This window comes from Gossypium hirsutum, chromosome A11 (genome assembly GCF_007990345.1).
Source record: "Gossypium hirsutum isolate 1008001.06 chromosome A11, Gossypium_hirsutum_v2.1, whole genome shotgun sequence".
Classification (NCBI taxonomy): domain Eukaryota; kingdom Viridiplantae; phylum Streptophyta; class Magnoliopsida; order Malvales; family Malvaceae; genus Gossypium; species Gossypium hirsutum.
In genome coordinates this window covers 17,744,561-17,767,633 of record NC_053434.1, presented here as the reverse complement: position 1 = coordinate 17,767,633, position 23,073 = coordinate 17,744,561, and the positions used below count along the sequence as shown (strand labels likewise).

The 23,073-nt window shown below is 33.8% G+C and overlaps 4 protein-coding genes across 4 annotated transcripts; 2 read left to right on the top strand and 2 right to left on the bottom strand.

Moving 5' to 3' along the window:
• Positions 1-2,650: 2,650 nt before the first annotated feature.
• LOC107922967 (TPR repeat-containing protein ZIP4) lies at positions 2,651-6,832 on the top strand. The gene is made up of 6 exons (XM_016853167.2): positions 2,651-2,707; positions 3,176-4,494; positions 4,884-5,073; positions 5,162-5,194; positions 5,335-5,955; positions 6,122-6,832. Exons 1-6 carry the CDS (start codon positions 2,651-2,653, stop codon positions 6,758-6,760), a joined length of 2,859 nt encoding a protein of 952 aa, XP_016708656.2. The 3' UTR covers positions 6,761-6,832.
• A 114-nt stretch (positions 6,833-6,946) lies between these two features.
• Positions 6,947-10,178, bottom strand: LOC107922968 (16S/23S rRNA (cytidine-2'-O)-methyltransferase TlyA). Its single transcript, XM_016853168.2, has 9 exons — positions 9,899-10,178; positions 9,488-9,560; positions 9,192-9,271; positions 8,935-9,037; positions 8,684-8,840; positions 7,965-8,093; positions 7,603-7,689; positions 7,414-7,458; positions 6,947-7,323 (listed from the first exon to the last, which is right to left on the bottom strand). The coding sequence occupies exons 1-9, from the start codon at positions 9,996-9,998 to the stop codon at positions 7,183-7,185; spliced, it is 915 nt and encodes a 304-aa protein (XP_016708657.1). The 5' UTR covers positions 9,999-10,178; the 3' UTR covers positions 6,947-7,182.
• A 1,120-nt stretch (positions 10,179-11,298) lies between these two features.
• Positions 11,299-15,120, top strand: LOC107924747 (cis-3-alkyl-4-alkyloxetan-2-one decarboxylase). Its single transcript, XM_016855329.2, has 13 exons — positions 11,299-11,574; positions 11,666-11,720; positions 11,812-11,867; positions 11,963-12,063; positions 12,287-12,356; positions 12,488-12,557; positions 13,309-13,365; positions 13,496-13,563; positions 13,671-13,751; positions 13,890-13,967; positions 14,101-14,256; positions 14,467-14,619; positions 14,958-15,120. Exons 1-13 carry the CDS (start codon positions 11,398-11,400, stop codon positions 15,039-15,041), a joined length of 1,206 nt encoding a protein of 401 aa, XP_016710818.2. The 5' UTR covers positions 11,299-11,397; the 3' UTR covers positions 15,042-15,120.
• Positions 15,121-15,261: 141 nt separating this feature from the next.
• Positions 15,262-21,354, bottom strand: LOC107924748 (uncharacterized). Its single transcript, XM_016855330.2, has 14 exons — positions 21,042-21,354; positions 19,858-19,980; positions 19,496-19,555; positions 19,287-19,388; positions 18,442-18,522; positions 18,199-18,317; positions 17,989-18,090; positions 17,679-17,795; positions 17,380-17,445; positions 17,150-17,216; positions 16,566-16,619; positions 16,396-16,485; positions 15,806-15,844; positions 15,262-15,689 (listed from the first exon to the last, which is right to left on the bottom strand). Exons 1-14 carry the CDS (start codon positions 21,063-21,065, stop codon positions 15,573-15,575), a joined length of 1,161 nt encoding a protein of 386 aa, XP_016710819.1. The 5' UTR covers positions 21,066-21,354; the 3' UTR covers positions 15,262-15,572.
• Positions 21,355-23,073: the final 1,719 nt, after the last annotated feature.

Sequence of the window (23,073 nt, the reverse complement as noted above, 5' to 3'; positions counted from 1 at the left end):
AAAAATACTTTTTTATATTTTTTAAAAATTAATTGAATGTTGGCATGTTATCTACGTGACAATCTACGTGTATGTTATGTTAGCAAAGTTAACAAATATTATTTTTTCTTTCCATTTTAAGGTGATTTGATAAAAAGTTTAAATTTAAGGGTTAAAAGAGAAAAAAATTAAATTGAGAGTTAAAATTAATTTTTTTATAAAATTAAAGGACCAAAAAACCATTATGCCAAAAAAAAATCACTAACCATTTATTATAAGTTAATCATACTCTAATAAATGAATGAAAAGTAAACTTCTTTTTTCAAAGTTTTTAAATTAGATCTATCCTATGATAAATTTTTAATTCGATCAATTTAATCAGTTCAATTGAATAAATATTTAAAAAATATCATAAAAATATTAAAATTTTAAAAAAAATTAATTAAATTTTTAACCTGATTCAATCAGTTTATATCGATTCACAAATTAATCGATCTAATCTCTTATTCTAAATCTTTGGATCAATTCTTAGTATAACTAATCCAATTCTAAAAATAAAAAAAAATCGTTAAGTTGGATGAATCGAAAAAAAAAAGTGTAACAAAGAAGAGATTAAAAATAAACCTTATCTCTGTTATATCCTCTAAACATGCTTCAAGTCTTTGTCTAGATCAGACGTGGCACAACTTTAAGAGCACTCCTGAATATCACTAAGACCACATCACTTGGAGTTCACTTTACAACGAAGATACGGTATTTTTCTTTCCTTAACGTCCAATAGCAAAAATGAGAGTGCTCCAGATAACAAGAATTCGAATATCTATCGAATTAAGTCACCTTGTCACCCAGTGTCCCTTGAATTTAATCAGTCATTTTTCTCTCTTCATTTCTGTACCTTTCTTTTGCTTTCATTTTCACTCTTTTTTCTTGGACTGAGGCTTTCTTTTGTTCTTACTTTTTCTTTTTGCTGAAAGAAAAATTCCTCCAAATTTGTTTTTGGGGAGGGTCAACAGTGAAATTGAAAATTTCATTGTTCTGACCGATTCTTTTCATCTTTCTAGGGTTTACTGATTTTTGTTGATGTAGTTTTTAGAGTCTAATCGTGTCTTTCTGTGAATTTGAAGCTTGTAAAATCACTGTAGCGGCTATTAGATAAATTACTAGAAACTATTAATTTTACTTGTAATTTATACAAATTTGCATTATTATCATTCTTGTAATGAATTTATACAGTGATTCTGTTATATCCTATTGGTCCTCTTCAGAAGCGAGTTCCCTGTTGGAGAAAGCCAGGGCAGAGAAGAAGAGAGCAATTGAGGCTCCTCAACCTAAGAGACCCCGCGCCAATGGTGCAGGATATGATCCACGAGTCACTAACATAACTGTTGACAAAACATTCGATCCTAGAGTCATTGATAGGTGGCCGTAATATGTATATCGGACTTGCCAACAATCACGTCCCCGCTCTTCTTGGTTCAGCCACCTAAAACTTCTCTCTCGGTCATGGGAACTACTTCGGAAACGACTACCAGTGCCAGGCTCCCATCTTCACTTATTTCCAAACATGGAAAGAAGGTAATTGTGATCCTAAAATTATATCTTGTAAAATTACGGAATATTAAAGTGATATTATTTTGTTTGGTTATTTTGAATGTAAGATTTACTGAGGAAACATAAGATTACTTTGAAACATATTTTATTAAATTGTAATTGTTATAGAATTTATTTTTTAACAGATATAGTTTGTTAAAATGATGATAAATTATTATAATTTTTATTTTTATTATAATTTATATATTAGGAAGTAAATATATGATGCTGAAATAAATTTATAAAGCACAATTATAGTATTTCATTAAAAGTGATTGTATCATCAATCATAATTATAATTATAACCTTAGTAAATAAATTATTAAAGTAAATGTAATAATTATAATTTTAAAGTATGTCATTTATTGTTTGATTGATAAGAAAAAATAGATATTTTTGCTTTTAAATAATCTTAAATTTTATTTGAGGGAAAAAATTAAATTAATTAAAATAATAGAAAATAAATAAATTTGTCTAAAATTTTAAGGTTACATCCGTAATTTAAGATAACCTATTAAATGAGTCATAACTAAGATTACATATTATATTTTGGTACTATTAGAGAATATAAAATTACACAATGACTAAAATGTTAAAAATTCAAGTAAAATAATTTTATTCTCAAATGTAACATTACAAACTTAATTGTTAGCGTTAACCTTCCCATTGTTGTGTATGGATGTATTTAAGTAATTTTAAAAGAAAAAGACAATTAATTTTGTGGGTTGGATAAAGCTTAATTCTAATGGAGTGGTGTCACTTTGTGGTCAACATGCTTTCATTGGAAGAGTTTTAAGGGATTCGAATTGGTTATGTGAGTATGCGATGGGTTTCGATAAGAAATCAGTTTTTAAAGTTGTAATGAGTGATGTTTAAAGGTCTTTTCATAAACTGAGAAAAAGGTTTTTGCAGAAAAGTTGAAGTTAAATGTGATAATACACTGTTAGTAGAATTGATTTTAGTTGGTGGAGGTACCAATAGTAGTTTAGTGGAATTATGGTTACTATATCAATTGTTGCGTAAGAAAGAGAAAGTACGAGTCCGCTATATTCTGAAATTTTAGAATGAAGTTACGGATCACATGATTAAATATACTGCAACAGGAAACTCTTTGCTTGAGCAATTTGAAGTTTTACTGGTTTGGATAAAAAAATTGTTAATTGTTAATTGTCATGGTTTTAGATCACTTTAATATAAACTTGTTGATGTAATGAATTTGTATATTATTTTTGTAAAAACGAGATTAATTTTAATCTGGTGTAGGAAAAGATATTTTGATATTTTAATACGGTGTAGCAGACAGTTAAAAAAAGTTATAATTTTCCATTACAAAATTTGGTGACTTAAATGTTTTATTGCGAATTGTATAATTACTTAAGAGCTCGAATTTGAAACTTTTAGATTCATCCTGTATTTAATTTCAGCGTCAGCGAAGAAAAACTGCAAATTGTATAACTAAAGTTAAACTTGAAATATAATATTAATATATATTGACTCCAGAAAATTCGTCCCTTTCAAAACTTGTTCGCTTCCCTTTTCAAAATTTCGCGCCAGAAAGAGGAAAAAATGAGAATAGCAGAAATCTCAACGCCGGAGCACTTTCAAGCTGCCGCCGCACCCGACTCGCAATCCCCTTCCAAAATCAACAATCAACTCCTCACAAATTCAATCCAAAATCAAACAAACAGAGAGCCATCCACCCGGGACCCCGCTACCCGACTCGCTCCCTTCTGAACTGCGCCAACTTTTGACAAACCTGACTCAACTCGCTCCCTTCCCCGCCGCCAACAACTCTCTCAAACTCCACCTCTGGAAACTCAGTTATCGTCTCTGGAACGCCTGCGTCGACTTCTCTAATGCAGCCGCCATCCGCTCTCCATCTTCCAATCGCTCTTCTCAAAATGTCACTAAGCTTCGCCATGTGGCTGCCGATATGCTATCCCTCGCTGTTGACGTCGTCGGAGTCCATTCTCCGGCTATAAAATCCGCATCGTTCTATTACAAGACCGGCCTCGCATGGCACGATCATAAAATCTTTGACCTAGCTTCTACGTGTTTTGAGAGAGCCACGGATCTTCTCTCCAAGCTCGATGTAAGTAAAATATTAGACGCGGAAGAGAGGAAGCTTCTTTTAGATCTGAACCTCGCGAGATCGCGCACCGCATGGGAGATTTCAGATAAAAATCTTGCGTTAACACTACTGAATCGGTCGAAAACTCTCCTTTTCGGTTCATCAGCTCATTTCATAGCTCTGGCGAACCAGTTCCTAGCTTTTGCAAAAGCTGTTTTATCAAGAAATGAAAACAACGGTAGCTTCAACGATGTGTTGAAGCTTCTAAATGAAGCGTTGAATTTATGCGAGAAAGGATTGTCTATCTCACGAACAAGGGAAGAAACGGTGGAGATCAAGGAATTAAAATCCAAAACGATGCGTTTCATCTCAGCCGTCCATCTACAAAACGGAGAGTTCGAAAGTGTGATCAAGTGCGTTAAAGTTTTAAGAGAAAACGGTGGTGAGAAAGGGGACCACCACGCTTCGTTGCCAGTTTTGGCAATGAAGGCGTGGCTTGGGTTAGGGAGGTATAGTGAGGCGGAGAAGGAGTTGAAGGGTATGGTTGTAAATAAAGGGATTCCGGAGGGTGTTTGGGTCTCTGCAGTAGAAACTTATTTTCACGCCGTGGGAAATGCAGGGGTGGAAACTACGAAAGGTGTATTTTTGGGGTTGTTGGAGCGTTGCCATGTTAGTGCACGCGCTGCTCTGAGGGTAATTCATAGGGTGGTAGGGGACGGTAATGGAATTGAGGGGTTGAGGACTAGAGGGAAGGTGGTGGCGGAGCTGGCGTCGGATGAGAGACTGGTTGCCTTGTTTGCTAGTGAGGCTGTGGCGAAAGAGAGGACGGCCATGCATGCTGTTCTTTGGAATTGGTTAGTTTGGTAGATCATTTCCTACCATTTTCTATTGAATAAATTAAGAATGCATGTCTAAAAGATTCAAATTGAAGATTTTTGGCTATCCTGAATATATTACGAGAACTATGGAGTTGCATTGCTTTTGATTAGAGAGGAATATATCAATGATTAATTACCTTACTGATAACATATTTTTCCTACAATTACACAATGAGTAATGCAGTTGTTTTAGAGATAATAATTATGGCCATAGGGCAACAATTGAATGATAAGAGGATCCTATACCTTTGTGCTTTCTCAATATGTCTATTGCCCTGCAAGAAATGTCTTTTTTTCTTCTTTTTTATACGCAACATATAAGTTAGTAGATGCGCTTGTCTAAAAGTTTATTTTTGCCTTTGCAGTGGTTCAGGTAATTTTCGATTGAAAGATTATGAAACGAGTGCTGAGATGTTTGAGAAATCTATGCTTTATATACCGCATGATTTAGAGAATAGAGTTATTCGAGCCAAGGGCTATCGAGTTTTGTGTCTCTGTTACCTTGGTCTCACTCAACTTGATCGAGCTCAAGAATATATCAATGAAGCAGAAAAGGTATTGAGATCCATTAATTTTAGTATATCTAATAAGATGAAGGTACAGGCAGTATGTTGATTTGTCTCAATCTTTTCAATCTCTGCAGCTTGATCCAAACATCATATGTGCTTTCCTTAAGGTACTCTTCGGCTCAATGTATGGAACTCTTAATACACAGTTTGACACTGGTGGATTCACTAGCTTTATCACAACTATAGACTACTCGATTAGCAGATAGTCATATAATCAAATATTTTACATCTCTCCTGATTTATGCAGTTCAAAATCTGTTTGCAAAAGAATGATCATTGTGGCGCTACCAATCAGATACAAAAAATGATCAGCTGCCCAGATTTCACTCCAGATTTCCTGTCTCTTGCAGCTCATGAGGCTGTTGCTTCCCGTGCTCTTCCTGTTGCTGTTGCTGCTCTTTCAAACTTCTTAAATTTTTACAACTCTGGGAAACCGATGCCAACAACAGAAGTTGTAGTGCTACGGACATTGGTCACAATTCTCTCCCAAGACCTTGATAAAGAGGCTGAAGTCCTCAAATTCTTGAAACAAGCACACAAGAGAGCTTCTGAACTTGGAGCTGAGAGCTTTTTTGGGAAAGGTGAGGTTGGAAGACGAGAACAGAACTGGTTTGCTGTAACTTCATGGAATTTTGGAGCAAAGTGTGGGAAGGAAAAGAACTACGAGTTATGTGCTGAATTCCTTAGATTGGTTTCTGGATTTTATAGTCTTATGGGTGTTGGACAAATGGAAGAAAACAATGTCACCATTTGCAAATCATTGATCATGACTGTCTCTGCTATGATCGCTTCAGAGAACCAAAATACGACTCCATTGCCAGATGCTGAAGTAAAGCATGCTGTTGAGCTGCTAGAAAGAGCAGGGAAGGTATGTGTCAGTAACTGTTTGCTTATTCCTTATGTTGCTTTTCTATAAGAAACTGAAAATGTTTTTTCACGTTGCAAATGCTTGAGAAGCAGCAGCCGTATTTCTAATATTTCTTCTCTTGAAGCTATTTTTCCATATAATTCTTCAATGGGATGCATGCATGCAGATACTTACGTCACTATCAGTGGGGAACATTGAAGGTGATATCCATTTCATATACGTGCTCAATGCCTATGATATGCATGGAAGACTGAATAATTTAGAGTCCCAACATCATATTGTGAAGAACTTTGCTGGCACAAAGACTTGCAGTCCTCAATATCTTCTCCAAATTGGCCTGAATGCCTCGCAAGGTCCAAGGTTCAATGCTGAAGTAGCAACCTTTGCCCTCAGCGAGTGCCTCTCAGGTTTCCTTTCTTCCCCCTCTCCGAACTACCAGGATGTGGCTCTCATTGTCCGAAGATTGATTGCCATAGCTAGTATTCACAAGGGTAACACAGATGACGATGCAGTGCTCAGTATGTACAAGCAAGCATACCGAATAATGGTTGGGTTGAAGGAAGGGGAATATCCAACCGAAGAGGGTAAATGGCTTGCAATGACTGCGTGGAATCGGGCAGCCATACCTGTAAGAATGGGAGAGATCAATGTGGCAAAGAAGTGGATGAATGCTGGGTTGGAACTTGCTAGGAAGGTTGCTGGGATGGAAACTTATCAGGCATACATGGAGGATTATGTTGCTGAATTCGAAAAGAAATTTCATACGCAGATTGCTGGTGAAATACAGCCTCAACAGGTACAGTAGCAGGTACACATCCGTACATTTAACAATATTTCTTGAGTAGAATAGTTTTTATATATATAGATTGATAGAGATATCAGTGCTAAATGTAATGCTAGAGGAAAAAGAACATGAGCATTTTACTCTGCTAGGGTTAGGCATTAAAATGACAGAAATCCAATCTCAAAAGAGGCTTTAGTCACTTAGGAATAAGGAAAAGGATTATAAATACTAGATTTGAATTTCAGATTTACTGTATAAGTGATTATATAAACCAACTAAGCCTAGTTCTAAGTTATTGTCTAAAATTTTATATATTTGTTTCTTCTTTTCGAATACAATGTTGCATGTGGTAATGAAACTGTCCACATAAAATCTTCCATGACTTTACAATATCACGAGTGTGTTTGCAAATTCACATATCAATTTATCCTCCTATGATAAAACTATTCAGAACTTTTCTCGGAAATCCGACTGAAGCAAACAAGAAACTCAGTATTACCTTCAGCACCCTTTAGAGGAGATTCAATCCAACCTTTGCTTTGAAATCCAAAGTTCTCTACACCCTTAATGATCTTTTCAAGAACCTGAACAAAGAAACATAATAAATCTTAAATCATATTGATGTTATTCTTTTTTCAGATCAATAACACTGGCTTTGACAAAAAAAATAGAACCTCCTGATGAACTTTGGGATCTCTCACTATCCCACCACTTCCTACCTGCAAAGGCATTAAAGTTGGATTACTTGTAAAATCCCAAGCTAAGTAGGCTGAAGACCCTCACATGTTATAACTATGGTACATCAGATTCACTGAAAAATGGAAAACATACAATCTGAAGGCATGCATATATATATTCCTTACTTGTGATCTACGAGCTTCGAACTGAGGTTTAACCAGGGTAACTAAAGTTGCCTCCTCCTTCATTGCATTTACTACAGCAGGCATGACCTGTTTAAGATTGTTAGCATGCCATGACTAAAAAAAGTACTACTTGGTTAAAGTGAACAGTAAGTCCGCCTTGTCTACTTTCTTACAGTAAATACACAGTAAATACACACGTCACAGCAGATCATTGCTAAGTCAAATAAGCTTTTAGATAAATCTAAGAAATTACGAGGAGAGAAGAAGCATAATGGAATTGGAGAAGAAACTAAGGTAAAAAAAAAAAAAGAAGGTAATGCAAGTATGTTATGAAAGCAGTTTGGAAATGTTTGAAAGCTTACCAAGAGAATAGATATAAATGAAAGGTCCAGTGTCACCAGATCAACTTTTTTAGGGAGACCGGAAAGATATCTTAAATTTGTCCGTTCTATCACACAAACACGTTCATCTCGACGAATCTTGTCTGCTACCTATTCAAAGTTGAAATCCAAATGCAGTCAAGAATCATTAAAATACAAAATTGTATAAATAAAGCTTCGTTATTAAAAAATTGAAGGTCAACAAATAAAGTACCGTTAATAACTTATAAGTATTCGAAAGAAACTCACAGAAACCCAGTCACTTTTCAATTAAAATATTAATCTATATCGAGCGAGCAAATCAATACAAGTTCATTCCGAAAACAGTATCTCCAAAGGTAATTAAACTAATCCAACCAATTTTTTGACATTACATTCTAAAAATCATATAGGTTATAGGCTAAATCTTGTGTTACATAAGCATAACTCGCTAGAAATGCCCGAATTAAGGGGAAAAAACAAAAATATACCACTTGCTTTTAATATCTTTTCCCTTACTAAATGAGCTTCTTGAGAGAATTAATTTAAGAAAAATTGCTCTACAATTTTAGAACATATCATGATAGTGGAATTTGATATGTAAATTTGACCCGATGATGCAATACACTAATACACATATTTTCTCATGCATGCACTTGAAAACTTATGAAAGTACTTCATATGAACATGATACATATTATTACAAATTTTTCAATTAGTACCTGTCCATAACCTACATCAACCCCATAAACATAAGATGCACCATACTGAAGCAGGCAATCGGTGAATCCTCCCGTGGACAACCCAGAATCAAGCGCTATTTTGCCAGCTACATCAACACTGAGCTGTTCTATAGCAGCTTCTAACTTATATCCTGCTCTGGATCACCAAATGTAACAATGAAATTAACCTTGAACATCTCAACAATAAAATCCAAGGATAATGCAGGATGGATGTTTCAGAGAATAATCACCTACATACGTATTTTGGAATTTCAGCAATGATTTCTACAACAGCTTTGTCAGAGACAGTTGTTCCAGCTTTGTTAACCACTTTTCCATTTACACAAACTTTGCCTGCACCATAGATGTAACAGAAAGATGAAAAGGTAGTTCTTCATTATTTCTACAAACTGATTCTTCTTATAAATATATATCCAAGAACTGGGATAACAATAACTCAAAGTGCATCAGAATAAAGGGACACATGCAATTGAAGATGCTCATTTACCTTGCAAAATCCATGACTGTATGAATGTTCGACTGTACTGCTGAAACCTTTCAAGACATAACTCATCCAACCTTTTTTTCCTGAAATGTCATTAAGAACAATAAGATATAAAATCGAAAAGACACAGATTGCTGGGACCAATGTGAGGCTTGAACTAAGATAGGGTAACTTGGCAATTGGCATATTCTTCCATTTCCAATGGCATTACCGGTGTCGCTGTTATGGCTGTTACAGTATGTATCGGCATGAAACAAAAAACCATCTTTGAATAGGTAGTATACTTCAGATAGGCTTACTTTTTTGGTATTTGAAGTTTTTCTGACTTGGAAACAGCAAAGCTTCTATGTAAATGAGATTTGAGCAATCTCCCTGTAAACAGAATCCCAAACAATCAAATTATTAGAGCACAGCAACCCATATGGTCAAAACCCAGAATAAAATCCCTTCCATTAGTACCCAAAAAGGTAAAAGACAAAATGAACCATATAAAAAAAAAAGCACCCCACAAATGATAAATTAAAGGAAAACCCTTGTTTCTCCAATCCTATCTACAATCAGAAGTGTATGTGAAAATGACTAAAAGAGAACAGGGAAAAGAGCCCACATCGGAAAACAAGCATATAAACGTCCGCTATAAGCAATTACGCACGCAGAGCAATGCAAATACATATAGAGTGAATGAATCTACAGAGAGGAAAAGTGGGTACCATGAAGAGGAGAGTAGGATTTCGATAAGAAAAACAGAGTAGAGTTACTGCTATCGCAGCAGCGCGAGATAAAGGGAAGCTTCACAATATGCAGTGCCATTTCGGCTTCGTTTAGTGTGTGTGTGTGTTTTTTATAAAGGTTTTTCAGTTCAGTTCTGGTCGGAGATATATGCCTCCGGGAAGCAGATAAACCTGTCCTTATGAGACGTTTTTCAGCAGTTCAGTTCAGTGTACCAAAGCTTAAAACGGCTTGTCGTTTCTTGAACAGAGGCAAAGGCCCAGAGACCAGAAAGTCTAGAAGTGCAAGTAGATGAAGCTTGAGTTGAGAGCCCAGCTTGTATTTAGCTACCCAGGCCCAACTCAAAATCTTGAATTTTTTTTATATAACTTTTGACTCTTTTTTAACCCACCCATAAGTGGAGTAGTAAAAAGTAAATAACTTGTGTTCAAGTGTTCATTTAACATCAGTTTTCAGTGACTGTTTGTGACCGAAGATGGCGTTCATGTTCGCCACGACAAGAGAGTCTTGAAAGAGAAGAGTGAAAAATAAAAAAAGAAAAGTAATGAAAGGGAAATAATAATTAATAATTAATAATTAAAAGAAAAGAAATAGTTGTGCAATTTAATTTTAATTTTTATATTGAAAAACGAGGTTTCATGATTATTATGAATCTAATTTATTAAAATTTCATCTAGTAAAACGGAAGAATTATAAATCTTCAAAATAATAGATAAGAATATTGCAAATGAAGTCATTGTGACATTTATTAAAGAACCATAAATCTTATTTTGCATTCAGTTTAATCTGATTTTATATATTATTCCGCTGTAAATAAACAATCTTATCATAAACCTATTGTGATCTTAAAATTATATAATAATGGAAACAACAACTTTAATCACCATCCCTATATCTAGTTTATTTGTAAGTTTTACTGGGTACATCTTATATACTATTTTTTAGATAACTTTCTCAATAATTAAGAAATTCATTTGAGGAACACGGATAATAAGAACTACAAAATTCGATAACACATTTTATCTTGTTGTTGTGCCCTTAATAAGAGTTTAACAGTTTCATTATATGGTGCTAAGGATGCTCATTGCTTAATATATAATGGTTTAACATGAATTTTTTTACATTTTTTTGTGAAATGGCATCTTCGACATTCAATCCAAATTTTTATACTATAAAATATAGAATAAACTAAATTACAGGTGATTCAATTTTACTTACTTTTTTTAATTAAATTAAAAAATTATAAAATAATTTCTCTAACTTTTTTTTTTCAATTTTGTTATAAAGTTTTCTTTTAATTTGGTTATTGAGGGTCAAAATATTAGATATAGATGTGACAATACACATGTAATAAGAACCAGAGAATCCCTATCCTCGCATGAATCATAATGAGTAGTGAGAAAGCCACGTTTTTTTTATTAGAAAAAAATACCAACGGTTAACCGTCTATTTGTCACAACTCTGTCTTCCTCCAAACGTAATGGCAATCCAAGGCAAGCCTCCTACTCTCTTCTCTCATCAGTTTCAAAGTTCTCTTTGTTCTCCCACTTCTTCTCTGTCACTTGTCAATGGTGGGTCTTTCAAGTCCAAGGCTCAACGAAAACCTCTCACTCTCAGACTTAGCCGCAGCACATCAGACGCCAATGACCCACAAGATGTAAACCTCTCTTCCCCCCCCCAACTCTTTCATACATTAGTGATGATTCAAACCATTAATTTGTGTGAAATATGATGTTGGGTTTTTTCAGGATTATCTGATTGATGCTCCTGTTTCAGCTGGTGATGGCTTTTCGTTTAGCGGAGGTACTTTCATATTTCAACTATTTTCCCCTTAAAACGTAATGCATTATTCGTCAACTTAATGATTGAATTGAAACGTGTTTGTTGTTGACAGGAAAATATTCAGATGGACCTAACCCATCTGATGAATGGTTTAAGCAAGGGAAATTTGTGAGTAATGCATGCCTATTGCCTGGATTTTAGTTACTAGAGGACTTAAATTATTCCATTGGTTTTCTTTATTTTACTTCAATTTCTCTTGCTAGGTTAAAGCTTATCCAGTGGGTGGCACTGGTGAGAAAGCTAAAGATCCAATTTTTGGACTAACCATGGGAACTGGCTCTCAAGCTTCAGGTGATGTTTTCAGGTAATTACCTTTTTCTTTTTTTATTGGGATTATCTTCGATTGTTACATCTAAATGTTATTTTCCAATCGATGGGATGAGTTTAATATTGGTTTCCTTTTAGTGAGTTCAATATTTTATTCTCTTAGTATTGATTTTAGGTTTCAATGTCATGCAAGAAATTGAGGTCTCATCATTTGCAGGATTAAAACATGCTCTCTATCTATTTATGATTTTATGAAATAGATGGTTTAGCGTGGAAAGTGGAAATGCTGATAATCCTACAGTTATTTTGATTCATGGTTTCCCATCACAGGTTAGTCCTTTTTGCCACAACACAATTATCAAAGTCATTACGAATTCGACGATCTTCTTCATAACTAGCTTTTCTTCTTTTCCTATTATGGTACTTGATCTATAGATGTGATGACTTAGTTTTGCTGGCAGGCATACTCTTACCGCAAAGTCCTTCCTGTTCTCTCCAAGAATTATCATGCTATAGCTTTTGATTGGCTAGGTAAGATAATTGATTCATTTTGACTTGTATATATTGAGAAAAACCAAGTTCTTAATATCATTCTAGCTTTTGGTCTTCTGAGACTTGTCAGGAACTGTGAAATAGGGTTTTCTTAAGTATAATGGTCTGCTTAAGAATGTATTTATGGTAAGAGGCAATCCATATATTGTGACTTTTCAATATTACAATAGGGTTTTCTTGAGAATTTGTTTAGTTTTAGCCTAGAAATTGCTTCTAAAAGAGTTTGGTTTGGCTTAGAGACATAGCAACTATAGCATCTGGAATGAAAATCATTGCTAATTTGCTTGCAATCATAAAGGCATACTGGCACAAACATGCTAGTTTAAATTTTTGTGCCCTTCTTTTTCTTTCTTTTGGCTGATGTTTCTTCTTGATATAGATGAGCATATTTTTGGGTGCATGTATTTTACTTCATTAATCTGCAAATATTATATGTCATATGCAAGATTGTCTGCATTGGACCATTTTTTATGATATCTGAGAATGCATGGATTTTGCATTGTTTAATAGTTTGAAATTTTCATTAAAGACCTGCATTTTGAAAGTTTGGACTTACAAAATGGATGACCTGGATATAGTTTTTTTATGAATTTTCTTTTGAAGATTGGTTTCCTTTTTATTTTCGGACTACATATCAATCAATAAAAACTTTAAATGAATCTAAGCGAATGTTAATGTTTTCTTTCTTCATGCTGCGCGCATACTAAATCATACCTCTCTTGTTCAACAGGATTCGGATTTTCAGATAAGCCTCAACCCAGATATGGATTTGATTACACACTGAGTGGTTATGCTTTGCATTCCTGGCAATTGAATCTACTTTCAACGAACTAAATTAAGAATATAAAATCGAAATAAACTAAGAATAAAGCTTATCTGCCTCCCTCTCAATTTTATTTTTCCTTTTGTCCCTGCAGAATATGTCTCAGCATTGGAGTCCTTTGTTAATGAAGTTGCCACCAATAAAGTTTCACTTGTTGTCCAAGTATGTTATCTTTCAGTATGTGTAGACAAGAAGACATGCAATTAACACTTGTAAATTACTGTGTGACATATAGCTTAACATATTTTTGATCTTTTGTGTTTATTCAGGGCTACTTTTCACCAGTTGTTGTTAAATATGCCAGCAAGCATCAGGAAAAGCTTAATGATCTAATTCTCCTCAATCCTCCTGTATGAATGAGTCCTGAAGCTTTATTGTTAAGTTATTGTTTTTTGCTATGCTGCTAACTATCGTTCAATTAATGATTATATCCAGATAACCAATTTGGCTTATACCGCACAAATACTTTATAAACTTGATTACTACAGCTAACAGCCAAACATGCCAACCTTCCTTCAACATTATCCATATTCAGCAACTTCTTGCTGGGTGAAATTTTTTCTCAGGTAAAGCATGATATCTACGGAATTTATTTGAAAATTTGTGCTTGCATCAGTTCATTTATAGGGATTAACAGATTGATTCCAAGAGATAATAAATAGCATTAAATTGTTAATGGTTTGTTATTTTTCCGAATAGGATCCTTTGAGGGCCAGCGATAAGGCACTAACGAGCTGCGGTCCATATGCAATGAAAGAGGATGATGCAATGGTTTATAGAAGACCTTATCTTACGTCTGGTTCATCCGGGTTTGCACTGAATGCAATTAGTAGGGCCATGAAAAAAGAACTTAAGGTGGATTTATCATTTACTATATATATATTTGTCGTACTTCTGTTTTAATCAGATCAAATATCATGAATTAAACTTTGAGTTTCCATGTTCCCTCTTTCTTGAGGAAATCCTCTACCATAGTACTATGCTTATACTGTATTTCCTGATTCATTTATATAGCATAATGCTGAAGGTGCAATGGCCAAATTCTTCTGGTTTCTTACTTGACAGGCATATGTGGAAGATACGAAAGCAATTCTTATGGATAAAAATTGGAAAGTTCGAACTACAGTGTGTTGGGGCCGGAGAGACCGTTGGTTGAACTACGATGAAGTGGAAGATTTCTGCAAAAATTCAAACCATAAACTGATTGAGCTTCCAATGGTACCAATATGTCAAGCATTTAAATGTCATCTTTTAACTAAAATTCCATTTCAACCTTTGGTGCAGCTGTATGTTTGTGAGGTCTCACCTGCAGAAATCAAAATAAATTAAGAATTTGCCTCTGCGGAGTATTTGTGATGCTGTTAGGGAAACCCACCTAATTTCCACCTCTAAAACTAAAATAAAAGTAGAGCTCGAATGATTGTTCCACTCCATCATACTTGTATATTTAACTATTCAGTTTATGAGTTGGATCATGCATCTTTACCAGCAGTTCTGCCATAATAAATGGTTGGGCCATGGGATCTTAACCAACTTAGCTGGTTTGCTTCCTGCAGGCAGGACATCATGTGCAGGAAGATAGTGGGGAAGAACTTGGAGGTATCATTTCCGGACTTATCAGCCGAAGGATCGTAACATGATAAGTTCCAATTGTTTTAGAGCAAGTTAAACTACTAGTAAACATTAATTCTAATATCATTCACTATAGCTTCTTTTTTTTTTTTTTTGGTGGCTTATGCATTTTGAAGCTTGCATCGCAAGCAAGACATAAATGAACTGTGTTCACATTCTTGTGACAGAAATTATGATTGGAATTGGAACTGGAACTGATCTCACCAAAAATTCAGAATTGAAAAAGGATAAGGCAACTGAAGTTTGATTTATAGTATGTAGTTAATATTCATTTTTCCTATATCCAGTATGACTAATTGGTATTTTAAAAAAATAACTGGAGTTGAAAGGGTTTGCTACAATAAGAAGCTTTAACAGTTTCTGGGTATGAAAAATTGCTAAAATTCCATGTATCTATAGTTCAAGACAAATATTCCGCAGATGCTTTGAAGTATAATTCTTCCTATTGTATTCCTTGTTTTGAAAATGCCGTATTCGTGACCCTTTACATGCCCTTCAAGAACCAAATATTTCCTCTGACCCATGTCTTTATGTGAGCATTACTTCCGTTTTTTTGTCGACTGTTCATACGGATCAGACCAGCAATTATCTTGGTTTACGGCTCTCTTCCATCTGTTTTTGAAGATCTCTAATTCAATGTAGGATTGCTTTTTAACCTGTAAAAACGGAAATTTATACACAATCCAACGGTGAATTTGCCAAGAGGTCTGGCTATAACTAGCTGAGCGAAATAAGCTTCAACATTGCATAAAAGATTAAGTTCAAGGTTTACCTCAGATCTTCCACCAGACTCACTGGAAGGTGATGATACCTGCAAATGGAGAAATCATTAAAGAATAAATAACTAGCAGAGATGAGGAAATGGATGGTCAATCTTGGGGAACGTATACCGTTGTCACTAGAATTTTTTAAGGTCATGAAACTTAATTCAAGCCAAGTACAAAAGCAAAACCCGAGGCTCAGGTTGTGAATGGTTTGACTTGTGAACGAGAACTGAATTAAGTTTGATCAGAATAGCTGAAAATGGTATATACTAGCCATAGAGAGAGTGCTATCATCAACCCGTAAAAGATGCAGAGATCAAGTGATCAGAAAACTCATGGCTGATAGTCTCTCTTTTAACCCTATAATGCACAATCAAGGTCAAGGGTTCAACCTTGATCCTCCCCCCCCCCCGGGACTTGTCCATACGTACTGAATTAAAAAATGTATAAAGAAGGAAGGCTTTGGAAAGCTTTAGAATCATCTTCGGATTAAATTGAGGCACAACCAAACAGAATTTAAGCTTTCTAAGCACTTCTAATTGATTGATCGAATCGAGGGAGACATTTTATAAGGTGGTATTAATTAAGAAGTTCTTACCTTGTTTTCTGCTGAGCCTCCAAGCGTGGGAAGCGCATCATGAATAAGGTACTCAGAATCGACAATTCCAATTTTTTGGGTCCGATCACCCTGTCAAAGAAAGCATAGTAAGAAATATGTTGAAAATACGAGATAGGAGCTTTTAATTCTCTTTAGGTATAGAAGTTTGCCTGTGCACAGTAACCAAGCTGAAAGTCCAATCCCCATCCTAAAACCAGATCACTCTGATACAACCAAGAAACAAAGAATGAGATTAAGGACAAATTAATGACTGAGCTTTAATTGAAACAATATGGTCAAGTTAGATGGACATTTAAATAATTTAGAAGTTGATTATGTTGGGAAAAATGATATCACTAGTGGTAGGATCTTAAGCTGCATTGATTCTTTCGAACAAGAAATACTCCATCTTCAACCTTATTATTAGAAAATTAAAATAGACAAACATCCTGGCTATCCCTACTCTATCTTTCATTTAAGCCACTGACAATAATAACCTATGTTACTCGGACTTAGATGTGAGTGTTAGACATGGTATGTTCAATTTTTTAAAAGTTTTTCCATTTATTTGGAGTGTCCTTGGACGTTGTCCATTTATGCATTATACATTAATACTTAAAGAAAAATGAAGAATTTGAATAACATAATTAATAACATAGCTACTAAAGAGTAAAATAGTAATGATTTTTTATAGGATTCCAAATCAACCTTCAACATGTTTTATTAGTATTACATTCTAGTTTGGATAATATACCTGAATCATATGCCATGAACAGCGCCAAGATGCTCTGGAGAAAACAGGCGCCATCATTTCTACAAATCTGTAATACGCAATATTCTCTTTCGTTACTCCATACGAACAGATAATTAAATCACATGTCCAGAAACAATTCAGAAGAAACTATAAGCTAAGGAAATATGTATATGTAACAACTTATGGTATTGTGAACTACGAACAGAAAAAGTTGGGCAAATTCATATTACCCTGTGCAAGGAGGACCAGTGCTGTTTTCGTTACACTTTGTCCTACCAATCACCTTGTACGTCCTCCTGACGAATATAGACATGTTACAAATGGGTGCAAATAAATTTACTTTGACTAAAATCAAGGGATAAAATGATGATGAGCTTCTGGAAATTCTTGAGAATAAATGTACAGTTATTACTAGGATAAATCCACCAAGCTCTATATGTTCAATCAACTGATGATAAATGTATTAAAAATTTATCACGAGACAAACATTTTGATCATTCCTGAACATGATTTTAGGAAGAGAGAAAACCTGTGTACTGTAGAATTTTTGTCCCTTGCTGTAATTGGATGATGCAGCTCTGACTTCTCGGGATTAAGTGCTGGCTGAGATATTTCAAGCCCTTCATTTTTAATTATTGAAAGATATCTGCATTTAAGTAATGAAGAGGAGAGAATCAATTTTTGAATGGCCCTGAAGTAAATCACCAGCTCGAGTTCCTACTTCAGTTTCGTACAATTATATTCAGTTGTTCTCTAAGCACTATGCTTTAAACAAGCATGCAAAAGATTGTGAATTACTACTAAGTTAAATGTGCGAAAGGAAGACTTGCACAATGAACCTTTTAGCATTAAAGTGGTCAACTCCAAGGTCTTCATCCCAGAGGAAGATGTAGGCATACTCCGAAACAATATCTGGATGTAAGAAGCGCTTTGCAAACCACCTAATTAGTGAGAGTAGGTCATGCAATACCAAGTTACTTTGAACTGAATACACATGTATAAAAGGGTTTTTTTTATTTATTATTATCAAATAGCTAATGACCAGTTACCACTTGGTTTGATTGACAGCAGACACGTGTATAGCACGGTCATTCCACTCTAAGTCCTTCCACTGATCCACAATGCCATCGTAATGGAAAAGCATCACAACGAAATCACTCTCTGGAAACTGCGACATAGAATAAAAGGAGCAAAAAAAGAAAGAAATAAAATAAATTAACATAAATGAAGCAAAAGAATGGAATTTAACATTAATCTAAATGATTACATAAAAGTAAAGTTAGTCCTTTCACCTTCTTGACCATCTTGTTGACATTTTCTTTTTGCTTTATTCCGACTGCGATGGCTAACAAGTTCATTGACAACTTTGGCTTCTAAACAAAAGTAAATGAGAACAAATTAATGAAATAGCAATATGCCAAATGTCCATTAAAATCAACTCAACATGTTAAAACTCAAAACTATAAAAATACAAATTACTACTATAGGAACTGCACTTATAGTCACATTTATGATTTAACAATGGTTAATATAAATTTGAAAAGGATAACTAATTACAAACATAGCTTAGCCCCAACCGTGAAAGAGCATAAGTCAGCCACATAGCACTACAAATCTAAGAGTTTATCACATGTTGACCAGAAAACCAAGCCTGATCAATATTCTCAAGGTTTTACCCTTGGTAGTGATAGCAGTTGGCAACTGCCGCCTCTTGTAAAATTAAAATGCCTGAGAGATTCCAGACAAAAAGAAATGATGAAGGTTGAAGCCGCACATCGAAGTAGCAAAATGGAGGTCAGAGTTTAGTAAGACAAAGTAGTTTAATTGTGGCAACATAGTCATGAAAACTGAGCAGTGTACATAATGTTATGTCGTTATCTCAACTATAAAGGAAAAAAATGCAAATCTAAATGCCACTGACCAGAATAAACTATATAGTCAAATATGAAACACAGAAGATAATATGATCATCAGTTAATACAATCTCGAAAAAGGGTCAGCACTTTATGCAGCTATAATGATTTAGACAACAAACTGAACAACAGGAAAAATGGTAGTCCACTTAGCAGTAATTCAGGAATGCAAAACTTCCAAAGGATCAAAAATGCCGTTGAATATTAGCAACAAAATTGCTTACCTTCTTATTCTGCGCACCCCATAATGGCCGCATTTCCAAGTCAGATGTTTCAGAAATGATTCCTCTAGGTAATGCTTCACTTCCATAAGCCCTGCACTGAGTCTAAGCACAAGTAACACAGAAAAAAGGACAGAAAAGGAATAGTTAGGAGAATATGTGTGTTTTCATGCAGTGTGGAACAGACATAATGTAACATATACCAAACAAACCTCACACATCTTAGATCTTGAGTACTGCAAAACCATAACTGACCCCCATCCTAGAATTTTCTGCACAGACAAGGCCCCAGATCACACATTATTTACTTGATTTCGGGAAATATAATACAGTTCATTTGCATGGTAGAGTCTTGGAGTTTTATATTCCTTATGTTAATGAATTGGATTAAAAACTATCCTAGGTACATTACCATGCACGAATTATAAAAAGAAAATCATATAAACACAAAAGACAAAAAGAAGAAATCCCCAGTTCCCACTTTGTTATAAAAAGAAATTTATATAAACACGAGTTTTATATTTCAGGTTTAAGATTGTTTTCAACTTTACTCAAACAGCTTTGACGTGAATACCTCTTTATAGTCTGTGATTATAAATGCACTTCCAATGAAGAAGGCAGCAGATAGCAAAAGAATCATGGGGAGGAAGCAGTGAGTAAATAATCTCTGCCTTTTAGGTTCTGTCTTTGTAGATATCTGAGAGCAAAAGGAAACAATAAGGATAAGACAGGATAATGTACCAAAGAACTTTCAATCCAGATTGAAAGCAGCAATCTGAAATGAGATATATATATATATATTTGCCTTCCTAACAGTAACGCGGGCTTACAAAGTACAGCTAAAAAAAGCAACACAACTTTTACATGCCAACACTAAGAAGTCCAACTCCTAACCTAACACTAGGGTAACAATTAATCCAACCACAATCTAAGGGAATGGAAAAGTTTGTCAATGCAGGTAGCTAGTGTGATGCGTTGTTAAATTCCTCAACAGGCTTTCAGACTGTTCGGTGTTTCCACTTATCAGATCAAACTTTCGACTGACTGGATCATTCAGTTCTAACTCTAATGCATAGTATAACTTAAAACTCATAAAGCACAATGCTTTTCTGAAAAATACATGAGTGAAATTCCAGAAAGCAAAATCATCTTCCTCCCTGCAATTCTAGAGTAAACCGTGCTCTTAACATGAATTACACGGAGTAACAATATGTTACAGACAGTGTAACGAGGGATTTTTAGACCATATGATATCACTACAAACCAAAACAGGCAAACCCCTATGCATCAACTTTAAGAACACAGCAACAATAAGTTAATTACTTGGCGTACTCTTATTCCAGTCATTCACATGATCCAATCCTACCCTTAAACCAACCAAAGCATGTAAGGTTCACCTTCATTTCCAAATCAGTAAACCCTTTTTTCTTTCTTTAAACTGAGGAGCTAGGACAAAATTAACTCGATTAATAATATGCAACTTGTGATCAATCACAAAATAAACAGTAGGCTAACAATCCCTACTCAACGCTTCCATTAAAAGAGAAAACTGAAAACAGAACCAAACCCACAAAACCATACTCCCAACATCGTTTCCAAAGCCAATGAGCAAAACCCCAGAACAATTTTCCATGATTTCTCTAAAAATAATGTTCTTTTAAAAAAAATCAAAACTGAGAATCCCAACAAACAAGATAATAACCTTTCATAGCACAAACATGAGGCAGAAAAAAAAAAGCGAGCGAGAGAGAAGCTTACAGAAGTTGACATCCTCCTCTTCATCTTGATTTTCCATTCAATGGGATCGTGCTATGGTATATTTGTGGGCGAAAACGAACAGTGCTAAGCTGAATATTAGCTTTAAAAGTTACTTAGGACTACAAAAAGTGTTACTTTGTTTATTATTTTTTAAATTTTACTATGGTTTTACGTTTTATTATTTTAAACTAACAGTGTCCCAAAAACGTGCTCTTTGAGTTAGAAACACACACACCCGCCATTTCTCACGCCGACGATTCTTTTCCATGCTTTCTTTGGAAGGGGAAAGAAATTCTTAATCATAGATTCGTATCTTTCGGCATTTCGCCATTCAATCATGCCTAAAGTAAAATTATAATAACAAAATAGTTAAAATTTTCTATTATTTTATGTACTTCTTCAAAATTAAAAATTTAATCTCTATATTTTAAAATTTTAAAATTTAATTTATCTATTTTTTTAATTAAAATTTTAATACAATCATTACCGTTTGTGGTTATTTAATAAATTCCATACTCCCTAAAATTGTGGTTATTGGCGTAGCAAACGGCAAAAACGGAGGTAACATGGCTAGGGCTTGAAGGAATAAACTTTAAATGCTTTACGTTTTAGAATAAAAATGGAAAGGTGTTGAAAAAAAATAAGAAATAAAAAGAGAAAGTAGAAAGTAGAAAAAAATATTCAATAGGGAAAAAGAAAAAAATTAGAGTTAGAAATTGAAATGGGTTGACTTTCTTTTTCTGAAAACAATGGGTGGAGCCATTTTAAATGCCCAAATTCTTGTGAAGTTAAAGGTATAATTTTCTTTCAGCCTTTTTATCTTTAGTTATTTACATTTTAGTCCTCGTTATTTAATTACTTTGTTCTTAGGTAATGTATTATTAGTAGTAGTGTTAATTTTGTTATTGTTATTATTATTATTATTATGTGGCGTGACGCTGTAAATAAAATAGTTTAATGTTTTCTTTAAATTTAATATCGTCTCATATATGCTGTGATATTGTGAAAATATAAAATGTAAAGCTATATTGTTTCTGTTTAAAATTATTCTTATATTATATGCAAACTTGTAATAATTAATTTCTAGAATATTTATGTTTTAATCAAATGATGACTTAAAAAGATGTAATATTGTGCCGATTGATATTGACATGGTTTTCAATACAGAAATATGGTTTTCAATACAGAAATATGCGGGTTTGAGTGCGTTGAGCGCATCATCTCTTATTTAAGTATTGGAGAGGATTATGGGTAATTTTAAACATTGTATAAAAAATAGTAGATATGATAATAACTTATAACAAGATTAATATTCAAAAAAAGAGTTGTAATATTGTTTCCCATTAAAATTAAGCATAATAACTTATTTGTCCCTCTAACTTATTAAAAAAAAATCATTTTAGTCATTTTTTAATTATTTTTTTAGTCTTTCAATTTACATTGTTTGTTAAATCACTTCAAAATTGATGAAAAATTTAATATTTGTTAATTTTGTTGAGATGATATGATATAGATGTCATGTCTGCAATTAATTAATCGTTTAAAATGTTAACAAATATTAATTTTTTCTATCATTTTCAAGTAATTTGATAAATAATATAAATTTAATAATTAAAAGAGACAGAAAATTAGATGATAAGCTAAAATAATTTATTTTATTTAGAATTAAAGAGAAAAAAAATCATTATTCCTTAAAATTATTTTATTGCCATAAATTACCATTGTAGAGGGAAATTAATTGTAATGGAAAGTTTATAATAATCTGCTAATCATTTATTGGTGACACGTGGATAATGTATGAAACGTAAAATGTGCCGCCAAATCTGTTTAGTAGATCAAATTTATATTGGAATCCATAGATCTAATCTAAATGTAACATACTTCTTGACAGATTTCATAAATAATTATATTATCTTAACGTTGTTTTTTACTGTAAACGTACAAAAGATATCATATATTTTTTATATTTTCTTTTTTGTGTTACGCGATATCTTTTTATTTCACAATAATATCATATTTAGATGGTAAATTT